The 22746-nt window shown below is 43.2% G+C and overlaps 1 protein-coding gene across 2 annotated transcripts; it reads left to right on the top strand.

Annotated features, from left to right (window-relative positions):
- The first annotated feature begins 2284 nt into the window (after positions 1 to 2284).
- Positions 2285 to 22155, top strand: mllt1a (MLLT1 super elongation complex subunit a). 2 transcript variants are annotated; one of them, XM_080032376.1, is made up of 12 exons: positions 2285 to 2360; positions 11900 to 12080; positions 12385 to 12467; positions 14102 to 14245; positions 14746 to 14871; positions 15300 to 15983; positions 16493 to 16583; positions 17375 to 17486; positions 18434 to 18527; positions 19730 to 19807; positions 20301 to 20372; positions 21362 to 22155. In XM_080032376.1, exons 1-12 carry the CDS (start codon positions 2349 to 2351, stop codon positions 21488 to 21490), a joined length of 1806 nt encoding a protein of 601 aa, XP_079888502.1. In that variant the 5' UTR covers positions 2285 to 2348; the 3' UTR covers positions 21491 to 22155. The 2 variants fall into 2 exon arrangements, with proteins under 2 accessions (XP_079888502.1, XP_079888503.1); XM_080032377.1 differs by having other exon boundaries at positions 19730 to 19798.
- The last annotated feature ends 591 nt before the right edge of the window (positions 22156 to 22746 follow it).

A 22746-nucleotide genomic window follows, 5' to 3' on the forward strand; every position in this document is an offset into this window, starting at 1 on the left:
CAACTTTAATAGTTTTTATCAAGTAAAACATTTTGTATTTATTGTACATTCTTCTCAGTCACATTTGCTTTTCATTTTAATAAAACTTGTGAGATTCTTGTTGTTCATGTGAAACCTGTTGGACATGGGCCTCATTTTTAATTTCTCCCTCTCTATACGTTTTGAAAAGGAGGATTTAAAGGTTGACGTCTCAATACAAGTGGGACAGCCTCTCTCTCTCTGTGTGTGTGTGTGTGTGTGTGTGTGTGTGTGTGTGTGTGTGTGTGTGTGTGTGTCTCCCTCTCTCCCTCTCCCTGTGTGTGTGTGTGTGTGTGTCTCTCTCTCTCTGTACTTGTGTGTGTGCAGTGCGTGTGTGTGTCTCTGTGTTAGTGTGTGTGTGTGAGCATCACTGTGTGTGTGTGTGTGTGTGTGTGTCTCTGTGTTAGTGTGTGTGTGAGCATTACTGTGTGTGTGTGTGTGTGTGTGTGTGTGTGTGTGTGCGTGTGCGCGTCTGTGTGTGTGTCTGCCTCTCTCTCTCTGTGTAACTGTGTGTGTGTGTGACAGCCATGCAGGTTTGAGTGACTGGATCATTCTGAGCAGCCAGTGAGAGAGTGGTGACCTTGAGGCCCCATAATCTCACATCAAAGTCTCTGTGCACAGCGGAGACTTGACTCCAAACGGCCCTCACGCCCTGAACCTGTATAATAGAAGAAATGTCTCTATCTGAGGAATTAACGCTTTTCTTCTTCATGTGAAACATTTGAAACGGAGGCTGCAGTGTTGTGTCAAGCACTGGTCAATTTTGAGAATGTTGTCTATTTTGCTTCCATAACATGTCTTCTTTCATACTAGTATAAATCAAAGGTCCAAAATATATATTGAGGTGTTTATTTGGCTAAACCTTGTCTGTTTGCGTCTGTTTCTCCGATACAACCATCTTTACCGGACATTATCTCAACATTAGTTTTTTCTTCAATACTCTGATCCAAAAATCTCAACTTCTAAAGCACTTACATCAACTAAACTTTCCACATTCCTTCTTAGCACTATTCTGAAGGTTATTACAGAAGGATTTGTTAATATGTTGTTAACTGTCTGTTTTATGACACATTTCATTTTAAATAATGAAATAAAACCAAACTGTAACCACTGTGTTCACTGTTACAAAAAAAAGTCCTGCATTCAAAATGTTTCGAAATAATTTGCCATGTCATACCCAAGCAGCAGTTATTATTATTGGCCGGGGACTACAGTTGGAACAATGCCAAGTAGGTTTAAAGCTGCTCCTTTTACTGCCCAGTTACTTAAAGGGGATTGCCCTATGAATGTGTGTGTGTGTGTGTGTGTGTGTGTGTTACTAGTACATTATGGGGTCATTATATTTGGTAAGCTACTTTGATGTTGGAGCTGGCCCATTTGGAACTCATTTTAACTTCTCTGGTTCAATTTTTTTAAATATTTTGTGAACTCATCATATGTTTTGCATTTAAAATATCTTTGGTTAATTATAGCTATACAAAAGAATGTAGTGTTTAATTTGAGTGAAAGAACACTGTATGTGCGCAGAAATGTAGTTAAGTAATAGTTTAAAGAAGTATAAAGTGGTAATATTTACACCAGTAAAGCACCTTAGAGCTTGGATTTAGAAATACTCTGTTGATACCCGGGGAAAAATTATGTTATGGGTATGTTACAGGTAGAATAGACGTATAGACATATTATAAAATAACATAAAATGAACAGAGATAACAGAAATAAAATAGGATAAAAATGTATATATATATTTATTTTAATTAAACAAAAAAATTAAGTATATAAAATACAAAAAAAGAGCAAGAATACATTAAGATAAAATATTAAATGAACAATGAATTCAGCTAAAACAGTGACAGTCAGATGTGTAACATTATAATTGATATTGATATAATGTTATTGCTTAAACCTGCCTGTGTAATGTGTAACTCAATACAATCGAACTCAGATTAATCAATTAGCCTCGCGTGTGTGCATTTTACAATTGAATCAAGAGCTGTGGCCATTGGGACTAGCGCGCTGTCACTCGAGAAAACTCCCAGAAAATGCTTTAATTGTATTCGCAGCTCGGCTTAAGCCCCGCCTCCCTCGCTCTCTGATTGGCTCCTTTCGAAGAGGGTTTCCGAATGCGACCTTCTTATTGGTCGAGAGAGCTTTCTGTTTTGGTTCGGCCCTGCTAGACAGTGGAGCGCTGTCTGGAAGAGGAGGGGCGAGCCGTCTGCTGCCTTCCGCTTCTAGTGGCTGGATTGACACACAATGAGGAGCAAAAGAGGCTGGGGAGACGCTCCTACAACGCCGCTGTAAATAAATACAACATTCACAGAGGCCACGGAAACATGGAGAACCAGGTACGGTGGCCTTTTGTGTGCCCTTGTGACATTTGAACTTTTTACGGAGAACGTGCCAGTAGGTTTTGCGCACGAGTGGATCTTGTGTGAGGCTAGAGAGAGAGAGAAAAAAGCTCCTGGGTGCTACTGCTATTGAACTCGGTGGTTGTTGTGAAGCTATGCTAGCTGGGCACCCATACATACATCGGTATTTCCCACCACCACCACCAGCGCTAGCTAGCTTTCAGTGTCTCTACCGACTCCCTCTGCCCACCACACCATTCAAAACCTGCTGCATGGTTATAGCTACTAACCGTACGCACAAAGAGATTCAATTCAAGCCTGGTTTCCACTATACTACACACATGCATGCTATTATTAAGCTCTAGGAAGAGTATTTTGAGTGGAGGGTTTTTGTGTAGCTCAACGCTAAGCTAAGTGTAGTACTCTACTACTGGTGTCGGCCGTGGCTGGGGCTAAGTGCTAAGGAGCCGCTTGCTTGCTACAACGCTGTATAAGGCGCCCGGGGGAAAAGATTAGTCCTTTCCAGGTTTTGGGGCTGCAGAGGCGGGGTGGTGTCTGCACTGCCAGCGGCCTTGAAGCTCACACACAAGCCTCAGGACACTAGCGACCACCAATGCAACTTACTGTGATATCTCGTGCATTATTTTTCACAACAGTTGGGTTAATGTTGAGACTGCCCTACTATAGCATTGCTTGTAAGACTGGAGGAAGCATGGTATACTCTGTAGGCAAGCGTTGAACTTGAATGTAGTTATGTATGATCAGACCAGACTACCCGACCCATGCATTGGTAAAGCAAATACCTCAGAAATATATAAAACATATTTTCTATTATGTATGTAGAATTCTTTGCTCTTGCAAGATTTTAAAATGATTGTGTTTGTCATGTGCAGAATCATTGCAGCAGCAGTTACATTGACAGTGTGATTCTTGGGATTCTTGAGTCTCTAGAACAGTGGCGTAGCAGGAATTGTATTTTTCAATGGGCCAGTACTTAAAGGAATACTTCACCCATACGGAACCAGCGTTCTATCATTATAAAATCACTATTATAATATAATGAATGAGGTTTTTCTTCCCTCAGTCTTCCCTTGGCCCAGCTGTCCTGCTAATCCTAACCCTTACTGTGATGTCACAAGAAGGAAACTGTAGGGTTAGACAGTGAGACCATAAAACACTCTTTCTGCCTTTTCTCAGGCTAAGATGATCCGATTTTTTTTTTTTTTGCACACTTATACTACATAGGATCTCAGAATTCAATACACATTCATAGTCCAACCGGTGAAGTAGGCCTTTAAGTGGATGATGAACCATATTTTCCTAGAAGAATTACTTGAAGGGGAAACTGAAAAAGTAGCAGCTAAACACAAAGGCTTTACAAACAGCTCAAAGAAATATCATATTCAGGCCTAGATATATTTGCAGCAGACAGTGTTCTGCCAACTAGTGACTGGAGTGATGCATCCACACTGGAACTGTATTTCTAGACATAAACAGCTCTGGAAAAAATGAAGAGACCAGTCTGGATTTTTCTTCGATCTTCATCTCTGCAGTACTTAATGGAAATGCTCTTAATGACAAGATTGTGGAGGGGGGGGGGAATTTTGTAGAAATGTTGTCAGTAGTTTTATATTATAAAACCAAAATGTTCATTCTACTCAAACATAATGCCTATAAATAGTCAAACGAGAGACACTGAACATTTGGAGCGGTCTCTTAATTTTTTCCAGAGCTGTTTATGAATCAAATGGTTTTTCCCAGCTCATATGTTCACTTAACTAGTTTCCCTTTGGTTTGACAGTGTGCATATTAAAGGCCTGATAAAAGACTAAAGATTATATAATAACTGTGGATGCCTTGTATTTGCAGACAGCATACAGTTCGGCAGACATTTAAAAAAAAAAAAAAGCATTGTTTGGTTGTAAGCATTGTTTTGGTGGTAACGTGTCATCGGCAGCTAATGTTCTTTTTGAAGTCAAACCAGTGAGTGTGTATAATGTGGGTGGGCCAGTGCCACCCATTCCCAGGCTACGCTAACTGCTGTTAAACCATGCAAAACGAAAATAAAAAAAGTAATGTGTATAAAACGACTAAACGAGGAACTAACAAGTTGCGAGATCATGCCCTTTTTAAAAGTTGAGTCATTGATTCTGTGGAGCGCTTTTTGTCAAAATCTTTTTTTTCAAGTCGGTGAATATACTCTGTAAACTGGTTCATTAAACAAAACGGGACCAACCGTAACAAGTGCCAGTTTACAGAGTCTAGGCTGTGTATTACCACTGGATTTTTTTCTTCTTCAGCGCACACACAGTATGGACAGGCAGCGGACAATAACGGAGATATTCGCTGATTTTTAACAAACATTATGTCGACAACAAGCGTTCTCCAGAATGGCTGACTCCGGCTTTAAATCATTTTTTGTTCCGTTACTTGTGTGAGTTTGCAGACGTCTTGCAGAAAACATAAACTAAATGACATGCACATGGAGAGATATTCCATCAAAGTGGGTTACTCACCAAATGGCTGAGGTTATTCAGGACTACATTTGAGATGGTTAGGCCACACGCAAATAAACACACAAACTACACACAATACACACACACACACACACACACACACACACACACACACACACACAGACGTACGTACGTACGTACGTACGTACGTACACACACACACAACAGACAAATACACACACGCACACCCCTGGAAAGTGGCAGAGCTGCTTTCCTGGAACTAGTCTCCACTCATTCAGCCCCTTTGAAGTTTTAACTAGATCTGTGCAAGTTCTTCTGCTTACAAGTTGAAAGTGTGTATGTGTTTCTGTGTGTGTGTGTGTGTGTGTATATGTTTCTGTGTGTGTGTGTGTGTGTCACATGTGAGTTTTAATTCAAAGTATGTGTTCACATGTTTCAAGTTAGTTGGTTCATGTATCTTAAAGTTACGCAGTGTAATACATAAGCCTTTGCTTCAGCATGCTATCATGTTAAAGGTGTAGTCAGTGATTCTGGAGAACGCTTATTGTCGAAATCACTTATTGTGAAAATCAGTGAATATCTCATCATGATACGCTACTTCTGTGTGTGTGTGTGTGTGAGAAAAGTGTTAGCCTCTGCAAACGGACATGTTGCTAGCTAGGTTGGGCCTCTTTTGTTAACATACCAGTTTACAGAGCCTAGGCTGTGTTACTATTAACACTGGAAAGGTTGGCAGTGAATGAGCTAATGTTTTTTTTGGCTTCTGGCTGCCCCTACCATTAGCCACTAGCCAATAGCCGTCTCTATCCTTGATGGTTCACGTCCTGGTGTTTGTATTGTAAGTGGTGTCTCATTGATCAAGCTGTATTGTGAAAGGACACTTTTGACACAAACTACATGCAACTTTTACAGTGTAACAGCAATCCTTTTCTATATATTGTGTTTATCATTATTAAATAAGTTGATTGATTGATTGATTGATTGACTGACTGACTTCCGGTAGTTAGGGGCATGGTGTTGGTCCTAGCCTGTCCAAAGTGACCTGCTATGAATGGAATCTAGTTCGTCAGTCTTAAAGTCAAAGTTTCTTCTTGTCAGTTGTTCTGATATATGCGAGACATACCCTGGCACCGTCCCACCTGCCTACTTCAGTAGTCAGTCTGGGGCTGCAGTGGATTCATGGGTTCCTGCTCAGGCAGATTTCTGCCGGTCCAGTCAGCGAACAGACTGAGTGGATGAGAACGATGACGTCGAAGTCGCGCTCCAGTTTCAGTTGTAGTCAGAAGCCGGCTCACGACATACGTCACGACCAAACGTTATGCGATTGGTTGGCCGATCCAGAGTGGCACTGGGCAGATCCAATGGTTTTAAACTTCAACAGACACCCGCCTCCAAGTGAGTGAACGTTTGTCAATAGAGCAGTTCCAGACCTTCTGTACAAATGAAATGAAGTACAGTAGGATGGTCTGTTGGTAGGACCAGGCTATGCAAGACATACATCAGAATCCAAATGGTGTTTATCACTGGCCCACAGTCTGGCGATGTCACCACAACCGAAGGCGCTGTGGAAAAATACAACCGTGAACACCCCACATTTAAGAGTTTGATTTCTATTACTTTAGTCTGTTGGTTAAGTTAGCAGTTAGAAGTTTATTTGGTTGTTACGGAAACCTGTCCGTTTACATTTAAGTTTGGAAACAATACAAAAAACCAAACTGTGTTTTTGGAGTGTGAACAAACAGCACAGTGTCATAACCTGGAGGCAGCGCTACCATCGAATGCCATGACAACAGTTTGAGTTAAACATCAAAGTTATCCCAAACTTTTTTTTTTTTTTTTTTTTTTTTTTTTTTTTGTTGCATTTTCAAGCTTTATTGGGCAGTACAGGGTTGAAATGGGGAGACAGAGAGAGAGAGGGGGGGATGACATGCAGTAAAGGTCCACGGGTCGGATTTGAACCCGCGACCACTGCAAAGAAGGCTGGAGCCAATATGGTACACACTCTATCCACTACACCACCGGAGCGCCCTGAACTTTGCTATAGTTTTTTGACTTGACATTGTGGGATGAATCCCTAAATAGGAAATCGAAGGCTGGTGGCTGACATAGGGGCATTGTGGGCTTTGACATATTGGTGCTTATTTTAAATCAACATTGTATTAAAAGTATTTTTTTATTCAAACAATGTTTTAGAAACCTTAAAGCTCCCATATTATACACTTTTCGGTTCTATTATACACCATATTATATGGTCTTAGTGGTCCCTAATACGTTTTTCTTTAATTGTTTGCTGAAAAAAACTTTCAGATAATTTATTGTACTATGCTGATGTTCAGCTAATCTCACAATGGCCTATTTTTTAAAAAGAGCTGCAGCTCCCCTCGTAAATATACAATCTCTGAGCTGCTCCCGCCCCCTGTCCGGAAGCGAAGCCAGATACGCCTCGCCCTCTGTCTGTCAGGGCCGTGGACCAATAAGAAATAGGGGTGTGGGCTGCACAGTGGAAGCTTCTGGCTTTCCAGTTTGTGAGGTCAGAAAAGGGGAAAATTCTGACTGGAGTATATTGGGGGGGAGGGGTGGGGGTTTCAGAAAGGGGGAGAGTGAGAACAGGAGAGATTGTTATTTGTTTTAATATTTTGGCAGTCTCTAGGCACACCGTGGACCCATGGATATGTTAGAACACATTTGAAAAGTGCATTTAGCATAATATGTGACCTTTAAGAGTAAAGTACGCCATGTTTGCCGTTTTCTTTTGTCTTTTGTTTGTGTGTTCGCTTGTGTTTTCGTTCTGGAAAAAAAAAAAAAAATGATAGATAGATAGATAGATAGATAGATAGATAGATAGATACATCACACACAGGTAAAAAGATTTCAACAAGAGAGGAGTTATAAAAATGATGATGAATCATATTTATTTATTGCACATTGCAGCATTATTATGACACAGCTGGACAACGGCTTGATTTGCCAGACTGCTTCATGCATGGACAGAGTGAAGCAGGGTCTCATGATGCATGACTCTGGTTTGCAAATGATGCGTTTGGCATTTTGCATGAACACTGCAGTTTGGATCAAAGGAAAAGAAGTCGTACAGCTTTTTCGTGATCCACTCACTCACTCACTCACTCACTCACTCACTCACTCACTCACTCACTCACTCACTCACTCACTCACTCTTGTATCAGATAGATTGTATAGAGATTATATGGAATACAAGAAGCGAATATAATAAATATTTCTATTTTGTTTACTATGGAAAAGGGGTAGGATTAAATAAGTGTATACTTCTTCCTGCTCCTTTTCAGGCATATCACATCAGATAAATACATACAGATAATTTTTTTTCTTTTTTTTTTCTTTTTGTGAAGTCATTTAAACATACATTTTGTTTATTGTATTTTTATGCTTTTCATTTTGTTTTGTATTGTTTTTGATACGTCTGAAAAAAAAAAAAAAAATCAACTCACTCACTCACTCACTCACTCACTCACTCACTCACACACACACACACACACACACACACCTTATTTCCATCACTCACTAGTTTTCCTCGGCTGCAGTAGATATCTCTCAGGGGATTGACCATTTTCCATGCTGTAGAGTCACGGTTTCATCTCTATTGGATATAAGGCTTGTTGTACCATTTTAAAGGTGTAGTCAGCGATTCTGGTCCTCGAGAACGCTTGTCGTCAAAATCGGTGAATATCTCCTCACGATCTGCTACCTGTCCATTCTCTGAAAAATAATCTGCTCTTAATACAAAGCCTAGGCTCTTTAAACGGGCATGTTGCTTCTAGCTATGGTGGCCCCCCGCCCTTTGTTTACATACCCATTTACAGAGCCTGGGCTGTCTATGAACAACAGATGGTTTTTATTCAGTGTACACACACAGTACGGACAGGTAGCGGATCATGAGGAGATATTCACAGATTTTGACCAAAAACGGATTGTGCCAACAAGCGTTCTCCAGAATCACTGATGCATTTTCAAGCTTTATTAGACAGTACAGAGTTGAAATGGGGAGACAGACAGAGAGACATAGAGGGGGGATGACCTGCAGTAAAGGTCCACGGGTCGGATTTGAACCCGCGACCACTGCAACGAAGGCTGGAGCCATTATGGTACACGCTCTATCCACTACGCCACCGGAGCACCCAAAGACTCCACCCTTTTTTAAATGATCTAGCTAAAGTAAAACCTGCTGCTTCATCCAAACACTGTCTGTGTTTCTGTCCTGATTGTTTGTTTGCGTGCGTCGCCGCCTCCCACAGGGAAGCGTTGTGACTCCTCATCTCACTGGTCCATCAGCCTGAACAGATTAACAGTGTCACGCGGGGATGATATTTACATGTCAGCCGGGAGCTCATTGTGTTTGGTGGGAGCCGGCGTGTCTGCCAAAAATTTTGTATTTCCCCCTCGTGTGTGTGTGTGTGTGTGTGTGTGTGTGTGTGTGTGTGTGTGTGTGTGTGTGTGTGTGTGTGTGTGTGTGATCTCAATATGAGTGGCTTTGTGTGGCCTGGTTTGATTCCCCGCGTTGTTTTGTTTTTGAATATACACACGCTCAATAAAAGTCACTTCGTCTATCTCTGATACTAGTAGAATTGCAACATTTTAATCAAAATCGACAAATCGATTTACAGAGAAAAATGATCCAACAGATTAAAGCTATATTGTGTAACTTTTTTCATATAAATGAATGTACGCACTGTATCTTTAAAGCGTTGAGCTGGTTGTTTCCTTGTGATTCGTAATATGGAGTCGGGGTCTTCCTCGTTCATATCGTCTGTCTGTCTGTCTGTCTGTCTGTGTCGTAAGCACTCGGCGGCTGTTTGTGTGGTGGAGTCTGGAGTTTAAGGGCATTACTGCCACAGAATGGGCGGGCAGAGTGCCAGGCAGCCGAGGTGTGCATGTTGTGTTGGAGAGAGAGAGTGTGTGTGTGTGAGAGAGAGAGAGAGAGTGTGTGTGTTGGAGAGAGAGAGTGTGTGTGTGATAGAGAGAGAGAGAGGGTGTGAGTGTGTGTGTGTGTGTGTGTGTGTGTGAGAGTGCCAGCCAGACTAGCTCATCTCAACCCTGTCCCTTCTAATCCCTCCACTCAGTCCGAGCTCACGAGCCGCAGCCAAATCCCCACATTCTTCACTTATAAAGTGCCTTGCTGTACACACACACGCACTCGCACACGCACCCACTCACTCACTCACTCACTCACTCACTCACTCACTCACTCACTCACTCACTCACTCACTCACTCACTCACTCACTCACTCACTCACTCACTCACTCACTCACTCACTCACTCACTCTCTCACTCTCTCACTCACTCTCTCACACACACACACACACACACACACACACACACACACACACACACACGTACTGTCCCGGTAGAATGGGAATGATTAGCCCACAGATCTGTAAAGGCTTGTCCAGGAGGGGCGACCTAGAACAATGACAGTGACCTCCAGGGACACAGTGCTGCTGTGAAGGTGCTGATTGGTATAGTGTGTGAAGAGGCTGTGGAAAGTGTGTGTGTCAGGGGTGTGTGTGTGTGTGTGTGTAGGCCAAGTGTGTGTGTGTGTGTGTGTGTGTGTGTGTGTGTGTGTGTGTGTGTGTGTGTGTGTGTGTGTGTGTGTGTGTGAAGAGGCTGTGGAAAGTGTGTGTGTCAGGGGTGTGTGTGTGTGTAGGCCAAGTGTGTGTGTGTGTGTGTGTGTGTGTGTGGGCCAAGTGTGTGTGCGTGTAGGCCAAGTGTCTGTGTGTATGTAGGTGTGTAGTCCAAGTGTGTGTGTGTGCAGGCCAAGTGTGTGTGCGTGTAGGCCAAGTGTGTGTGTGTGTAGGCCATGTGTGTGTGTCAGGCCAAGTGTGTAGGTGTGTAGTCCAGTGTGTGTGTGTGTGTGTGTGTGTTCAGCCTCTCCTCTTGAGTATAAAGTCCACTCACTCAACATAGAGACTCTGATGTTTTGTTGACTGTGGAATCAGAATCAAATGAATAATGGCCCCTCCTTGGTTTAATAGGACTACTGGTTCAGGTTATGTGTTTATTTCTCAAAACAGCCCCGGTTTACAAGGTGTGTCAGCCACTATACTATAGACCCACTGAATATAGTCAGTGTACATAATATTGCTATGGATATTTTCAGTATGGATTTAACTGCAGAGTATTTGATTTATTATTGGGGCGGCAGTGGCGAAGTGGGTAGGGAGTTCGCCTCTGGTGTGCAGGGTCGGAGGTTCGATCCCCCGTCCCCCCGCCACATGTCGAAGTGTCCCTGGGCAAGACACGCTTAGTTAGCTTAGCACCCTAGTGCTAAGCCTACCCTGCGTGGTAGCTGCTGCTATCGGTGTATGAATGTGTGTGTGACTGGGTGAATGTGTACAAAAACAATGTAAAGCGCTTTGGGTCTGTGATAAACGGAGATATACAAGTCCATTTACCATTTTTTTACCATTAATAATTCAGTGTATTGGACGTGAGAAGAGTTAAAGTGGGGGACAGTCTTTATATTTAGTGATTATTTAAAAAAAGCTCATTCTCAGACTCGATGGAAGATTAAATCTCTCCCTGCTCACCACGATATGTACAAAGTGTAGATAACAACAGACAAATGTTCCCAAGAGAAGAGAGAACGCTAAAAACGCACTTGCAGAGAGCAACAGAGGCGTGAATGTGTATGCGCCTACAATGGCGGAGCAGATAAAAAATCCTTCCCAATGTCTGTTTTGATGGTTTTTATCATGTTTTATCACACTGGATCTGAGATGATGCTAGATAACTTGCTGCTTGAAGACCGCAGTGCATTAATGTGGTGACGTAGGGACGAGGGAGGGGAATGCTAACTGCAGTAACTGACAGGAAGTTAGCTAAAAGAACCATTCCGCTTACTGAACCTTTAATCTGCACTTTTTAACTGTCTGGTGTCTGTCTGTCCCCTTTGCAGTGCAGACAGGCATATTACACTGCACTATTTCACTGTCTGGGGTCTGTCTGTCCCTTCCTTTGCAGTGCAGACAGGCATATTACACTGCACTATTTAACTGTCTGGTGTCTGTCTGTCCCCTTTGCAGTGCACAGTGCAGGTGAAGCTGGAGCTAGGCCACCGAGCCCAGCTGAGGAAGAAAGTCACCTCAGAGGGCTTTACACACGACTGGATGGTGTTTGTTCGAGGGCCGGAGACCGGAGACATCCAGCACTTTGTAGAGAGGGTCGTCTTCCGCCTGCACGAGAGCTTCCCCAAGCCCAAGAGAGGTGACCACATACACTGGACACAAACACACACACTATCGCACGCAGACACATTCATTTATTTATGACTATTGTTTATGACACTTTGGTTTGTGTGTTGTTTTTTTAAATGTTTGAATTTTTTTATGCCGTGTCACACTTTGAAATAAAGAACCCTTTTTTTTTTTTTAAATGCTTAGGAGGCTGATTTAATGTTCGCTTTTATGTTAAAACACAGCAAATTGTATTCTGTAAGGGAGCACACACACTTTCCGTTGTATTGTTTTCTTAGTACTGATATGTAGTTTTTTTCTCTGTGTGTGCGCAGTATGCAAGGAGCCTCCGTACAAAGTGGAGGAGTCGGGCTACGCGGGCTTCCTCATGCCTATTGAGGTTTACTTCAAGAACAAGGTGAGATACAGCCACCGGTAGTAGATAGATACTGGGTTTATCTTTTACAATGCATTTTTTGAAAGTTTTTAAATACAAAGTGTATTATAAATCCTTCAGTAATAACCTTCAGAATAGTGCTTTGAATGATTATGTAAAGTACAGTGGATGTAAGTGCTTTAGAAGTTCAGATAATGGCCGTTAAAGATGGTTGTATAGGAGAAATATACAGACGCAAACAGACAAGGTTTAGTCAAATAAACGCCTTAATGTACATTTTCGACCTTTGATTTATACTTCTATGAAAGAAGACATGTTATGGAAGATGAATAGACAAATTTCGAAAATGACCAGTGCTTGAAAAAAATAAAAAAAATTGCCTGCCATTTCCATTGTACCACTTTCCTCTCATTACAAGATATTATCTATGAAGGCATTAGTGCACCGTCATCTCCTGTTATAATATTAAGCCCTTGGACTGAACCCAACAATGTAACTTCCTCCTTTTATGTGCAATTAACTTAATACACAACGGACTAATCTGTCAACAAGTGAAGAAAGGACTTTAGGGAGAGTGTGTGGAATGTATATATCAAGCAGCCATTAATCTGTCTGTATTTAACACTAGACATTACTGTTTATAAAATCTCAGCACTACAGCTTCTCCCAGGAATGTTAGTTGTTTCTTATCTGTCTGTGTGTGTGTGTGTGTGTGTGTGTGTGTGTGTGTGTGTGTGTGTGTGTGTGTGTGTGTGTGTGTGTGTGTGTGTGTGTGTGTGTGTGTGTGTGTGTGTGTGTGTGTGTGTGTGTGTGTGTGTGTGTGTGTGTGTGTGTGTGTGTGTGTGTTATTGACTTCCTTGGTGATAGTACATTCATTGAGCTTTTTATCTTTTGTTGGGAAATATGTAGGTATTTGGAGGCGACTGTATGCAGGCTTGTAAGAGCAGATAATGTATTTGTCAGAATCAGTGAATCTCGATTCGCTTCCTGTCTGTACTGTGTGTGCGCTGAAGAACAATCCAGTGTTAATACACAGCCTAGGCTCTGTTATTGGGCATGGTGCTACTGTGGGCCCCTTTTGTTCACATACCCTTAGTTTAGATACCAGTTTACAGATTGTGTAAACTGGTATGTAAACAAAGTAAAAAAAAAAAAACACCATAGCTAGCAACAGGCCAGTTAACGTACATGTTACAGGTAGCAGATCATGAGGAGATATTGAATGATTATTTTTTTCAAAAAAGTGATTTTGACAACAAGCGTTCTCCAGAATCACTGACTCCTCCCTTTATAAAATGCCAAGAGGGAATGAAGAGAAAACAAAACACAAAAGTTAATTTTTTCCCTTTTTTGGGATGGGTGGTGTACAACGATCAACAAACTATACACAGAATGTCCTTAATCACATATGTATTTAAAACTGACCTTCTCGGCCTCTCCGGTGGCATAGTGGATAGAGCGTGTACCATATTGGCTCCGGCCTTCGTTGCAGTGGTCGCGGTTTCAAATCCGACCCGTGGACCTTTACTGCAGGTCATCCCCCCTCTCTCTCTCTGTCTACCCATTTCAACTCTGTACTGTCTAATAAAGATTGAAAAATGCCAAAAAATTATCTTAAAAAAAATAAATGACCTCCCCTTGTTGTCTTCCTATAGGAGGAGCCCAAAAAGGTTTGTTTCAACTACGACCTGTTTCTAAATCTGGAGGGCAACCCGCCCGTCAACCACCTGCGCTGTGAGAAACTCACCTTCAACAACCCCACCAAAGAATTCAGGAAAAAGCTGCTCAAAGCCGGAGGGGTGAGGCTCAGACTGGCTTTTATATGTTGCTCATTTTATCCGTTTTGTTTTTTAATTCATTTTATTCTTAGACGTATGTTTTCATATTATTATATATATATATTATTCCTTCATTTTAAAGATCTACACAGAAACTCTTAAAGGAATACTTCACCCATACGGAACCAGCGTTCTATCATTATAAAATCGCTATTATAATATAATGAATGGGGTTTTTCTTCCCTCAGTCTTTCCTCAGTCTTCCCTTGGCCCAGCTGTCCTTTTAATCCTCACCCTACATTTTACCATGTGTGATGTCACCCATGGGAAAATGTAGGGTTAGACAGTGAGACCATAAAACACTCTTTCTGCCTTTTTCTCAGGCTAGGATGAACCGATTTCTAAAATGTTTTGCACATTTTTACTACATAGGATCTCAGAGTTCAATACACCTTCATATTCCCACCGGTGAAGTAGGTCTTTAACTAGAACTGATCTCTTTAACATCTCTTGTCTTGTAGGTGCTGGTGGTTCCAGAGGGAGCTGAAGCTGTGTCGAGGCCCAGTCCGGACTACCCCATGCTGCCCACCATCCCCCTCTCTGCCTTCTCCGACCCCAAGAAGACCAAGGCCTCGCATGTCTCAAAGGTGGGTTCAACTCACAACACAACACATCACCTTGGCTATCTCACCACCACGAGGCAGCTTGTCCATTCATTCATTCATTCATTCATTCATTCATTAGACGTTTAGACATTTTTTATTAATTTTTTTTAATCTTTTAATAATAATAATTAGTATTTTATTGGTACGCTCACCCAGGAACTACAGCTGGCGTAGTAAAACTAAAAACACTACCTCTTATATCCAAAGAATGTGCAAGAATTAACAAAAACTGAAAGTTCCTCAGAGCACCTTTTTTTTTTTTTTTTTTTTTTTAAAGAGTTGTAGTGTGTTGACGCTGCTGCTGTCTTGTCTCTTCCAGGAGCTCGTAGTGCAAGTGCCTCAAACTATTTGTACCGAGTTACACAACACGTCTTTATAAGAGTTTGTTGTCGTCTCCTTGTCTCTCCCAGGAGCCCAGCAGTAAAGAGGGGAGTGGTGGCGGCAGCAGCAAAGGCCCCAAACCGCACAAGCTGACGAAGGAGCACCGAGAGCGTCCCCGCAAAGACTCTGAGAGCAAGGCCTCGTCTAAGGCCGACAGCGACCGCGACAAGAGCTCCCGAGACCCCGCCTCCTCCACAGGCTCCTCCTCCAAGAAGCCCTCGGAGGTCAAAGTGAAAGAGGAGGTTAAAGTCATACCCAAGGCCGCTTTCAAGGAGCCCAAACTCACCCTGAAGGAGTCCAAGATGGAGGGCATGTCCCCGAAAGGAGGGGGGGCTGGCAGTGGAGGGGGTGGGGGTGGGGGAGGCGGAGGCGGAGGGGGTCCCATTGAAACGAAAGCTCCAGGCAAAAGGCCGTCCACCGTAGAGTCGCCCAAACCAAGCGCCAAAAAGCAGAAGAAAGGCAGTTCGGGTTCCTCGGAGGCGCCTAAGGTACCGGCGGGCGGAGCGGCTTTCACGGGGACGTCACCGCGCGTTTCGTCGTCGACGTCGTCAGCGGCGGCGGTAACATCTCAGCCCTACGCGGAGAAGAAGCCGCCCAAGGAGAAGGGAAGATGGCCGAAAGGAAAGAACGACACGCAGGAGCCCAAAGAGACAAAGAAACCGCCGGAGTCAGAAGAGTCCAACTCGGAGGACGAAGCCTCTTCAAAGTCAGAGGTATGAGGGTTTCATGGGGGGGGGTTTTAGTTTATCAGTTAAAGTAGCTACGAGGAACCTTCAGTTTTTGTTGATTCTAGCGCCCCCTTTGGACAAAAGTTTGCTTAGCTTCATCATCGTCATATAAGACGCGTATAAATACATTACCTCATGGCCATGCATCCTGCCGTCTCTCTTTCGCCTCCTAAACATATGCACACGGCACCGGCACGCTCTAGCACCGATCTTTAGGACGATAGATAGATAGATAGATAGATAGATAGATAGATAGATAGATAGATAGATAGATAGATAGATAGATAGATAGATAGATAGATAGATAGATAGATAGATAGATAGCAGGCGATGGTTTCGTAAAAACACTGCTGCTTTGGTCCCAAAGGGCGCGCTAGAACCAACAACAAAACTGAAAGACCTTGAATATTTCCCAACAATTTCCCAAAACAAATGAGTCAGGTATAAATGTTCACGTTAACCTGTCCCCCTCTGTCTCTTCTCGCCCCCTGCAGCAGTCGGCTCCTTCCAGTCCGTCAAACTCCAGTTCTAGTTCTGACTCCAGTTCAGACTCAGACTTTGAGCCGGGGCAGAAACAAGGCCAAGGTAAAACTGGTCACCGTTTATTCACAAGATTATAACGTGCTATTTGTTAATGTGTTAAAGGGGGACTGTGTAACTTTGGGTCTGTCAGAGAAGTGAAATTTTTTTTTACATTTACAATTTGTATTTTTTTTTATTGGTGAGAAGAAAAATGAATAAACAATCAAGAGTTCAATATACAGCCGTTTTTGGGGGCGCCCTTAGCTCAGTTGGTAGGGCGCCCCCCCCCCCCCCCCCCATGGACCTCGGCCAGCAGCGGATCCGGGTTCGATTCCAGCCCGCGGTCGTTCTCTGCATGTCACTCCCCTCTCTGCCCCATTTCAACTCTGTCTCTACACTATCAATAAAGCATAAAAATGCCAAAAAAATATCTAAAAAAAATATATATACAGATGTTTTTTTCAAAAAGTTAACATTTTCTAAGGTATATTCTCAATGCTGAATAAACAAACTTTCCTCACAGGAAAAAAAGGATCACTGGAACACTGTTTGATGTTAGAAAGCTTCCTGAAAAGTTACTGTTTCACTGTTGTTGTTTACAGCAGCAGGGCCAACAGTTTTGGTTTACAAATATATTCTACTATATTCAAGGTTCCTCAAAATAAAAAAATAAGTAGTTTTGATTTAGGGCTCTAGGGCATGTTTTAAATGTTGTCTGGAGTTATATAGCTAATATTCTTATTGTGTGTGTGTGTGTGTGTGTGTGTGTGTCTCTCTCTCTCGTTCTCTCTCTCTCTCCCTCTCTCTCTCTCTCTCTCTCTCTCTCTCTCTCTCTCTCTCTCTCTCTCACACAGGGCCTCTGCGGTCGATGGTGGAGGAGATCCAATCAGAAGAGTCAGATGATGATGACAGCAGCTCAGAGGAGGGAACGCCCATCAAGACCAACCCGCCCAACAGGGACTCCAGGTCAGTAAAACTAACAGGCCTTTACTGCAATGGTGCTAGATTCATATCGTTAGCCTAATAGCATAATTGCCTAAATCATATTTACTCTACTCTACTTTTACTCTACATCTACTCTACTCTACATCTACTTCTCGTTAGCCTAATAGCATAATTGCCTAAGTCATACTTTAAGGGTTATAGAGTAGGGTAGAGTTAGAGTAGATGTAGAATAGAGTAGATGTAGAATAAAAGTAGAGTAAATATGATTTAGGCAATTATGCTATGAGGCTAACAATATGACGATTGTATGGCCAGAAAGTCCAGTGAAAGTCAACTTTTTGGCACTAATAATTCAAATATTTTACTATTTGGTTATTGGGCTGGTAAATCCATGACCAATTCAGTTTTCGGAAGCTTTCTTTTGTCGTCTTTTTGCATTTTTTAAACTACAGTACATTTTATCAGCAAATGACAAGCAGTTATTAATATACAGAACATTTGGAATATAGAAATGAAAAGCTCATTAATTGGCTCAGTGCATCCCCTTAACTAACCTGTGACAAACATGTGTTTTGTCTGCCATGACTCGCCTTGAATATTTCTCTGTTGCGTCTTCTTCACTAAATGATAACAAAAAACATTATTTTTCTGTACTGACCACCATATTTACAGCAAATATAGTTGTAATCGCACACACACACACACACACACACATCCAAATACAATGTTAAACGGTTTGACTGTGTTGTGTATGTCTGACCCTTGACCTGTGTGTGTGTGTGTGTGTGTGTGTGTGTGTGTGTGTGTGTGTGTGTGTGTGTGTGTGTGTGTGTGTGTGTGTGTGTGTGTGTGTGTGTGTGTGTGTGTGTGTGTGTGTGTGTGTGTGTGTGTGTGTGTGTGTGTGTGTGTGTGTGTGTGTGTGTGTGTGTGTGTGTGTGTGTGTGTGTGTGTGTGTGTGTGTGTGTCAGACTGAGCCTGGACAGTGAGAGTGACAGCAGTGACGGATCACACAGTCCCAGAGACCCCGCGCCTCCCCCTCTGAAACACAACAACAACAACAAAGTGAGACTCACACACACTCTTACACTCTTGCACAAGGCCACACACTCTTGTGTGTGGCCTTTTGCAAATTCTGCAACTTCTTTTCTGCTGCCTGTCTTGGCCAGGACTCCCTGTGAGAAGAGTTACTGTAACTCAATGGGACCTTCCTGGTGTAATAAAGGTTAAATAAAAATAAATAAATGAAATAGACAGCCAATGAAAAATAAAACCAAAGTTTTTCTTCATCTGAATATTATATCATGTATCTATGTGGTTTTCTGAGTATATTTAATAAGTACAGAATTTGTGTTTGAGAAACCCTAGTTTAAGACATTAGTTTTCACAGAGACGACTCATGTTGAATTCAAGTTCATGCTGTTTATTATGTCTTGGTTCCGACCAACCACACACTCAAGACAGTCGGCTAACGGAAACAGAAACCACAGTGTCACCACCACGTCTCTATTTAGATTTCTGTTGTGTTTGCTGTCACCAGTGTCAGTGTTAAGGCCATTGCACACCAGGCGCGACACCAATAAACGGCACGAAAAAGCGAATCATGGGGGCGCCTTTAGCTCAGTTGGTAAGGCGTCCCCCTCCCGGGCCGGGCCCAGCAGCAGACCCGGGTTCGATTCCCACCCGCGGTCATTCTCTGCATGTCACTCCCCTCTCTGCCCCATTTCACTTCTGTCTCTCTGCACTATCAAATAAAGCATAAAAATGCCCAAAAAAAAAAAAAAAAAAAAAGCGAATCATTTGGAATGTGAATTTTGATGCTAGAAAAATGGAACTCGGTTCGAAAAAAAATTAAAGCAGCGAAGCAAAAATAACGCCGCTGATATTCAAGCTTGTTTTGACTTTATATATACGTTCGATAGAAATTATTAACTGGCGAATTAATCGCAAAAATAAAACACGCCCGGTGACCGGAGGGTTGCTGGTTCAAGTCCAGCATGGACCAAACTAACAGAGTAAAAATTTTATGTCTTTGCTTTTATGTGTCTCTCTCCCTCTCTCTCTCGCGCTCGCTCTTTCGCGCTCTCTCTCTCCCTCTCTCTCTCCCTCCCTCACTCTCTCTCCCTCTTTCTCTCTCTCTCCCTTTCTCTCTCTCTCTCTCTCTCCCTCTCTCTCTCTGTCTCTCTCCCTCTCTCTCTCTCTACGTCTCCCTCACTCTCTGTCTCTCTCTCTCTCTCTCTCTCCCTCTCTGTCTTTATAACCTGCAGGTTTCAGGCAGAAAAAGTCCCGATTCGTCGTTTCGCTCGGAGAAGGTTTTGAAGAAGGGATACGACAAGGTAGGAAGGGTAAATACAACGTTTTATTATTATTACTCTATCTCTCTTTCTCTTACACACACACACACACACACACACACACACACACACTAGCACACAAATACAAACTCACAAACGCATGTATGCATAAATACACTCCCACACACACACTCACACACACACACACACATACTCACGTACACACACACACACACACACACACACACACACTCACACACACACCCACAACCCCCCCCCCCCACACACACACACACACACACACACACACACACACACACACACACACACACACACACACACACACACACACACACACACACACACACACACACACACACACACACACACACACACACACACACACACACACACACACACACACACACACACACACACACACACACACACACACACACACACACACACACACACACTCTTCTTCACATTTCAACACTCCAGCCTTTACCAGTTAACCCGTTACTGACCAGTGTCCCCTCCTCAGGCTTACACAGAAGAGCTGGTGGATCTCCACCGCAGACTGATGGCTTTAAGAGAACGTAATGTACTCCAACAGGTGTGTGTTGCTCTGCTATACAGTCACTCGTATTTTGGTATTAAAGTGAATAAAAGAAGTACGGTCCGCTCCCAATAAGTAGATGGGCATTGTTAGGAATGTTTTGATACCAGTGACTTTTCAGTAATGCTCTCCATACCTAGGTGCAAAAAATTTGATTTGGATTCCAATGATTCACCATCCTCTTTTCTTTAACTTTCTTGAAGTTTTTTTCTGAAATTGAAATATATTTTAATGATTATGTGTAGCCTACATTTGTGCGCCATCTCTGTTATTGTTTGTCCAGGAACTTATTGAAATGTTGGTACCGACCATTCTGGAACGGGTACCAGTATTCGTTATCCATTCCTATAATGGCGCTTTTTCCACCGCATGGTATCAGCTCGACTCGACTCAACTCAACTCGCATTTTTGGCGTTTCCACCACAATTTCAATTACGTACCTGGTCCCTGGTAGCGGCTGGTTTTTTTGGTATCGCCTCGCTCTAGGTTCCAAGCGAGCTGAGCCGATGCTAAAAGGTGACGTCGGCAGACATACATGGGGGTATTACTTAAACATTTTCCGTCCTACTTGGCTCGGCTTTCTTCCCCTTTGAATGACGACCCCGCCCACTTTCAGGAGGGACTGTTTGCGGTGGAAAACGACCTGTGCTGCTACCAAACCAAGTTGAGTTGAGTCGAGTAGAGCTACATGTGCGGTGGAAAAGCGCCATAAGGTCACCAAAGATAATTGATCCCTCTCTTTCTCTCTCTCTGTCTGTCTGTTTCTCTCTCTGTCTGTCTATCTCTCTCTGTGTCTGTCTGTCTGTCCCTCTCTCTCTCCTGCCCTCCCTCTATCTCTCTCTGTCTCTCTGTCTGTCTGTCCCTTTCTCTCTCTCTGTTTTCCCCTCTCTGTCTTTCCCCCTCTCTCTCCCTCCCTCTGTCTGTCTGTCTGTCCCTTTCTCTCTCTCTGTTTTCCCCCCTCTCCCTCTCCCCCCTCTCTCTATCAGATTGTGAACCTGATTGAGGAGACGGGCCACTTCAACGTGACCAACACCACCTTTGACTTTGATCTCTTTTCATTGGACGAGACGACCGTCCGCAAACTACAGAGTTACCTGGAAGCCACGGCAACGTGACAGGGAGGGGGGGCGGCGGCGACTGTGGGTTACCTGGCAACGTGTGGGCGGCTGCTACGTCAACAACAACAGCAACAGCAACAATGGCGGAGGGAGACTCTAGAATTGAATCTAGAATCGAATCGCCCACCTCATCTCGAGCGGAAAAAAAACATTTGGTTGCCTGTTTGAAGCGGCAGTTGTCAACACAGGCCCGACTTGAACCATAGAACAACTACAGACAGTACAGACAGACAGTACAGACAGACAGTACAGACACACAGACAGACGTCGAACAAACAAACGAACGCAAGCACACATGAAGACACGCCCCCCAGGAGAGAAGATGGACTCTGCCTGCAGTCAGGATTCTCACTCCACTTTTTTTTTGTGAGTCTGTGGTATGCTCCCAACCCCCCAACCCCCCAACCCTAACCCTCATGCACTCATATTGCTCCTGCCTCTGCAAAGCCAATATAGACCCCCATTCCCTTACGCGCACGCACACACACTCTCACACACGCTCTTTCTCAAACACACACACACACACACTCACCCCTTACTCGGCAGAACACTCCACTTCCCTTCCCCCCTTGCTGTCAGCTGGAGCTCATTTCTCCCCCGACATACTTTTGAAGTAGTGTGTGTCGACTGTGTGTGTGTGTGTGTGTGTGTGTGTACGAGCGCTGCCGAGGTCGAGATGTTATCTTTGTTGGTTAGTGACTTGTCTGTGTTGGTTAAGCTTGTCCACACACACACACACACACACACACACACCCCCCAGGCAAACAAATACAGTTTCAGGTCTGGTGACACTTTGCTTAAACAACCCTCCCTATTTATTTAGCACTTGTAAGCAACATGAAAACATTGAGAAAGTGCTTTATAAGACACTATAATGTTGTCGAAAGTTTGATTTGAATGTATTTTCAATAACAACTATATAAAAAAACATGACAAAAGGTCCTAATAGGCCTATGTGCTTACGGCTGCATTACAGTGTATCTCGGTGCTTATTAATGCTAAGCGGTTTGTCAGGAGTGTTGAGGTGAAGCGGTCCCCAGATTCCTGCACATGTAAAGCCAACGGAGCGAGCGGTTCGGCACACATTCATTTGCGTTTCCATTTTCAAAAATTGGGAACGGTACCAAATTAAGCGTAACAGTGCCACACCTATTTTTGTCACCCTTTCGTAAGGGGACCAAGTGGTGTGTCGTCTGTGTCTGTGTCTGTGTGTGTGTGTGTGTGTGTGTGTGTGTGTGTTTGTGTGTGTGTGT

The sequence above is a fragment of the Ammodytes marinus genome (assembly GCF_949987685.1).
Source record: "Ammodytes marinus genome assembly, chromosome: 8".
Lineage (NCBI taxonomy): Eukaryota > Metazoa > Chordata > Actinopteri > Uranoscopiformes > Ammodytidae > Ammodytes > Ammodytes marinus.

Coding starts and splice junctions, on each gene's coding strand:
- mllt1a (XM_080032376.1), top strand. Junction 17,487..18,433: donor CCGCCCAACAGGGACTCCAG/GTCAGTAAAACT, acceptor TGTGTGTGTCAG/ACTGAGCCTGGACAGTGAGA. Junction 18,528..19,729: donor AACACAACAACAACAACAAA/GTGAGACTCACA, acceptor TATAACCTGCAG/GTTTCAGGCAGAAAAAGTCC.